Below are 5,647 nucleotides of genomic sequence, written 5' to 3' on the forward strand. Positions count from 1 at the left end.
CACTGTACCTTCTTCCCAGGATGACTGCCCAAGCCTCCTCTGACCATTGGTCTCATCGTCTCCAACAATGCTGTCCCCAGCAGTGGTCCACAGTGCCCATCCCCCTAGACTTCTCCACTTTCAGCCTTTAATTGGCACCCACTATTCTAGCATTGCACATCTGTTCCTCCTCGGCCCCCACTCCGGAGCTGGCAGTGGCCTGGGCAGGGGCCCCGCCTCCCATCCTCCCAGGGGGATGAGGAGGAACGAGAGGAAGGTTGCGCCCTCTCCTCTCCACCCATCAGTGGGCCCCCTAGCAGGGCCTGTTCAGCCACATCAGGTCCCTGGGCCTTGGCTGACCCAGACGTAAAGTACGCTAATGATAAGGTCAAAGGGGACACGCTGTGGACGGGACTCAAGAGGCCCCACTCAGGGCTCCACAAATAAAAGGCACAATTTTATTATCATTACAAAAAAACCAGTGGAAGAAAAAAGACCACCAAACTGGGTTTTGTTATAATAATTATCTTATAAAGTCTCATCAGATGTGTATTTCTTTCCCTCTCTCCGGCGGCAGGAGCGCCTTCCTAGGAAGGAAGCAAACCCAGCAGCTTGGCCCAGCCCGTGTCCAGCTCTGCGCGGTGGAGCTCTGCCGGCAGGGGTGGGGGTGGGGAGCAGCAGGCCCGCGGTGGGGGCGGGGGGCTGCAGCTTTGGCTCCATTTTCTTGCCCGTTTGTCTGCCCTCCCGGAGCAGGGCTGGCGCAGAAGAGGGCGGACGCAATCATGGGTGGGGAGTCAGCACCAGGACTTCCACGACTGCCTCGGGTCCAGCGCCTGTCTCAGGTCGGGGCTCTCCGCAGGGAGGAGCTGGAGAAGCTGGGGTCTCAGAGCACCCCCTCGGGGGCGGGAGGTGGGGCTGGCTCACCCTGAGACCAACCCCAGGAGAATAAATAAATAAATACTGTATAACTGTGCAGTGCCCAGCCTGGCCCGCTCCCCCACCAGGGGGCTGTCGCTGTCAACCTCAGTTCCTCTGGCTGCTATCCTCCCGAGAAAGGCAGGTTGGAAGGAGGGGGCCAGCCCCACCCTGCAAACTGAGGAACCTGGGCCGGAAGAGTCTATACAGTTCATGAGGCCACAGCAGGTGAGTGGGGGCCTGGGCCCGGCCCACGGGGCGAGACAAGATCCTGCCTGTCTCCCTCTCTTCTGACACGTGGCCCACCACCATGGAGCCACATGGGAGCTGGGGCCCAACCTCCAAGCTGTGTGACACCGCCCCCTCCACCTTGCCCCAAGCCTTGCTCCTGCTGACTCTTCCTGGTCCAGCTGCCAGAAGCACGTGGGCACCAGGATGACTGGAGGAGGGACAGCGAGAACCCAGGTCCAGCTGGGGCCAGTGTCCCCTCCAGAGGACGGCTGGGTGAGGCGAGGAGGCTGCTCGGCCGGGTCAGAGCTGGAAGGGGTACTGTCGGAGGTAGTCGGCCATGCGCCGGGGCAGTGGCAGGCAGTCCACGTCGGTCACCAGACGGTTGATGACCAGGCGACACAGGTGCTGCAGGCTGCGGGCACTGCTCCTACGCACAAAGGGCTGCACCAGTTTTAGGTGCACAGCAGTGGCCACAGGGGCGGGCAGCGCTGGGTCACCAGGAGCCTCCTCCTTAGGGGTAGGCCAGGCTGGCGCGGGGGCAGGATCGGGGCTGTCGCCTCGGGTGTCAGCAGCACAGGAGGCCACATAGTGCTGCACGAGGCTGACGACATCTGGGAAGGCCAGGATGCGCGGCCTGGACAGGCAGTTGGAGTCCAGGCGGAAGCTGGAGTCGGCGTACTCGATGCGCACGTTGGTGGGGCCACGGGTGGTTTTGACTGACAGCGTGAACAGGTAGCTGGGGTGGGTGCTGTCACGTACTAGGAACGTGCCCTCTGGCATCTTCTGCAGGTGTTGCCGGGCCTCACTGGCCGTAATGGAACCCCAATACCAGCCTAGGTAGGTGGAGAGGGGGCCGAGAGACTGGTCACAGTGGAAATTATCAGGGGGCACCAAACAAGGGTGCCCCTTCATGCTTCTCTGGGAAGGGCTGTGCCTCCCCGCTCAGACTCCCCAGGGCAGGGCTACGCCTCTCAAATCAAACTTAACAGTCAGAGCTAAGCTTCCTCCTTCAGACTTCCCAGGCTAAAGCCCATCCCCCTCTGCAGACTTACCAGATTCCCGAAGGTAGGAGAAGGTCTTGGCTATGCACAGCAGGTCTTCCTCGGGGTCTAGCACCTTGGGCTCACTCTCGGACTGGGCTGGGATCTCCTCTGCCACCTCCTCCAGGAAGGCCCCGGCAGGCAAAGGCTGCATAGCTGGCTCAGGCTGGGGCCACAGAGGCCGCTGCCCGATCCGCTCCACAGCCAGCAAAGGACGAGGTCTGGAAGGGAGAGGGTGGGCGGTGAGTGGAGGCCGTGTGCTCTCCCCACTTCAGAGATCCCCTTGGCCCCAGGCCGGCTCCGTGACTCCGGCCGGGCCATCTCACTATGAGTCCCAGCTTACCCCTGGCCCACCTGTGGGCTCAATGAGTCCAGTACCACTCCTCCCACTGATCATCACAAAATTCCCCATGACTGCCTCCCCCACAAAAGGGTTCTCTTCTGAAAGAGACGTCTCCACCCTCCAGCATTTGTTGAACGGTACGTAATCTCTCTCTATTATCCCTCTACTTTGCACCAATCAAAACCACAGACCATTCCCTAGAGATATTTCTAACTCACAGTGGCCAGCGGGTGTCCTCACCACATTGACAGGATTCAGTGCAAAGACTCCTCACACTGCTGCCCTCCTGGCTGAGGTGACCTGATTAAATGCACCGGCCTGATAGGCGATGGGAGGGACCTCAGTCCACAGTGGGCAGGGCTTAAATAGGTCAGTGTCCGATCCTGCCCTCTGCCCCTCCCAGCTGGGCAGTGGCCTCTAAAGGCACTGGTAAGTCCCACCTCCCATAAATATGAGCTCCTGACAAAGGGCAGGGTATTCATCCCCATTCCAGGTCCCACCCTGGCAAGCCAGCCTTACTAGGCTCTAGGATCCTATGCAAACCTTGCTCTTCACTCGAACTCTTTCCCCACCCGCAGTGAGGGGTCCTACCAGCCCAGGTACCGAGGGCTTCAGCCACGCCATATCCTCGGCTGGCTAGAGCTGGATTGCTGAGCCAGTCCTGATCTGAGCAGTAGCTCCCCTCAAGGGGAACCCCACCCAGAATGGTGATCCTGGGCCTCCCGGGAGTGAGGGGCACAGCCATGGTCTTCCCTCATTGCTCACAAAATGTATCTTTAGGCTTTAGCTCTGGGTCTGCTTCCCTTCTGGTCCAAGGTAGTGAAACCATGGGCCCAACCCTTAAGAAAAACTTATTACCCAGCCATAAAAAAAAAAAAAAAAAAAAAGCAAAGGGTGTCACGTGGGACGCAGGGTCTCCCCGCTCCTGAGACGACCCTGCCAGGCCAAAGAAAGGAGTGGGGGATGGCCCTCTGGGGAGAGATGACAGTGCCAGGGACGGCTCCAGAGGCAGGAAGAGGTGGGCCGGGGCCGGCAGCAGGAGCCACACCCAACAGTGAGGGTCAGAGACGACCCTTGGAAGATTTGAACGAAGGAGGGCCCGAGAACCCATGAGCAGAGGGGGCCACAGACTCTGGCACACCACGCCTGCCTCACCCTTTCCCTCGCCCACTCTGGCTGCACTGTGGGGGCTCTGGAATCCTGCTCAGGGTGCGGGGGCCGAGTTCCAGGGAACTGGCTGGTGGCCTGCCTGTCAGCCTCAGAGATCAGCCTGGGCCCAGGAATCTTCCAGCATGGTAGGCAGCAAGCCAGTCAGGCTAGAGACTCTGGGGGTGGCCAGCTGAGCAGGACACACACGGATGCGGGCAACTCTAGGGCCGACAGGGTGTCTGGGCGTGTCTGTGACTGTCATCGTCACGGCAGGGGCGGTGGCTGCTGAGATCCAGGTGTGGGTGGCCTGTACGTGTGTGTGCCTGCTGTGGAGCCCAGCCTTTGAGTCCCACCTGGGGACACATGCCAATGAGGCAAACTCAGCCCTGAGGGGGGACCCCTCCACAAAACTGGTAGCCCAAACCTACAGTTGGGAATCCTTTCCCGTAACCCAGGAAGGCCCAGCTGGCCTGTGGCTGTGTGTGTGGACATCTTAAAACCTTGCTCTCTGCCCTGGCTGGGGTGGCTCAGTAGACTGAGTGCCGACCTGCGAACCAAAGGGTCGCCGGTTCAATTCCCAGTCAGGGCACATGCCTAGGTCGCGGGCCCGGTCCCCAGAAGGGGGTGCGCAAGAGGCAACCCACATGTTGATGTTTCTCTCCCCCTTTTTCTCCTTCCTTTCCCTCTCTCTCTGGAAATAAATAAATAACATCTTCAAAAAAACACAACCAAAAACAAATCTTGCTCCCTGACACCAAACACTGGCCCTGCATTTCAGCTGAAGCAAAGTGAAAGAGAGTGCGGGACTCCAGAATTGGGGGACGGGTCTGAGGAAGGCAGTGGTGGGGGGGTGAGGTGTTCAGGAGCCCCAGAATTCGGAGAGGAGGAGTGGAGATGCCGCGACAACCCGGGAACAACATAGAAGCACACTCCTCCTGGCACCCCCAGGCCTCCTCCTGGGGGACAGCAGCTCGGAGCGAGGGCACGGGGCACTTCAGCCTTGCACGTCCTTCCTCACTTGGCACCACCCAGTTCTCCTAACGGCAGCCAATGGGCCACCCAGCTCTCTTGGGGGCATTCTCAGCTGTCAGATCAGTTTGGAGAGGATCAGACCCTTTGGTGGAAGGTGAGGCTGACGATCTGGGAGGAAGGAATGTGCCAAGAATGCTCAGCTGAGGCCAAGACTGTCTTATCAGCCCCACCCCACGCCCGCAAGTCTTTGGGAAACTTGGAGAAGAGAGGCAGGATCCCAGACCCGGCTGAGGGGGGGCGGGGTGAGGCAATTGTCGGGGTGTCCCAACAAGACCAGGCCAAACCCAGGCTCTCCCAAGAGCTGCTGGTCAGCAGATGCCAGCCCGAGGAGAGGCAAGCTTCTCAGGCTGGTTCCCAAGAAGAGACTAATTGCTAGCCCGTGGCAGGAGAGGGGATGACCAGACAGAGAGGGGCAGGGGCTGGCTCAAGGTCACCGGGTGCAACGCTCCGGGCCCAGAAGGGAATCTGGGCAGATTAGCCGCGCCTTTGAGGATGCACTGCCATCGGCGCCTACCTGCTCCAACCAGAACCCAGGCTTAGCCCACCCTCTGTTCCCCTCTCCTCGTCGCCAGCCGACCCCCAGTTTCCCTATCCTCAGTTGTCACCATTCCCTGCTGTCACTCCCCATGCCCTTCGGCCCTCGATCATCTCCAGGTGAACCCAGCAAGCCCTCCTCCCCGGCAGCTAGCACGAGGCCGGTACTCTCCCCGGTCTTGGGCGTGGAGGCTGGGGGGAGAACTGCGCTTACTCACCCCGGAACGCAGAGGACCATGTCCCGGCAGCAGCGGCGGCAGCTCGGGAGCTGGGGCTCGGCCGGACGGCGGCGGCTGGAGGAAGCCTGGGGAGCGCAGGTCGCGCTCTCGGGGAAGACGACTGGGGCGCACGGGCGGCGGGAAGGGACTGAGAAGCGGCGCGCGGGCGGGCCGGGAGAGCGCCGGGGGCGGGCCCAGAGGGCGAG

At 60.8% G+C, this 5,647-nt stretch overlaps 1 protein-coding gene across 1 annotated transcript; it reads right to left on the reverse strand.

Moving 5' to 3' along the window:
• Nucleotides 1-436: 436 nt before the first annotated feature.
• On the reverse strand, nt 437-5,647 carry CISH (cytokine inducible SH2 containing protein). The gene is made up of 3 exons (XM_054594800.1): nt 5,442-5,647; nt 2,178-2,386; nt 437-1,958 (listed from the first exon to the last, which is right to left on the reverse strand). Exons 1-3 carry the CDS (start codon nt 5,459-5,461, stop codon nt 1,426-1,428), a joined length of 762 nt encoding a protein of 253 aa, XP_054450775.1. The 5' UTR covers nt 5,462-5,647; the 3' UTR covers nt 437-1,425.

Source organism: Pteronotus mesoamericanus, unplaced genomic scaffold (genome assembly GCF_021234165.1).
Source record: "Pteronotus mesoamericanus isolate MK-2021 breed Mesoamerican mustached bat unplaced genomic scaffold, CSHL_Meso_final scaffold_533, whole genome shotgun sequence".
Lineage (NCBI taxonomy): Eukaryota > Metazoa > Chordata > Mammalia > Chiroptera > Mormoopidae > Pteronotus > Pteronotus mesoamericanus.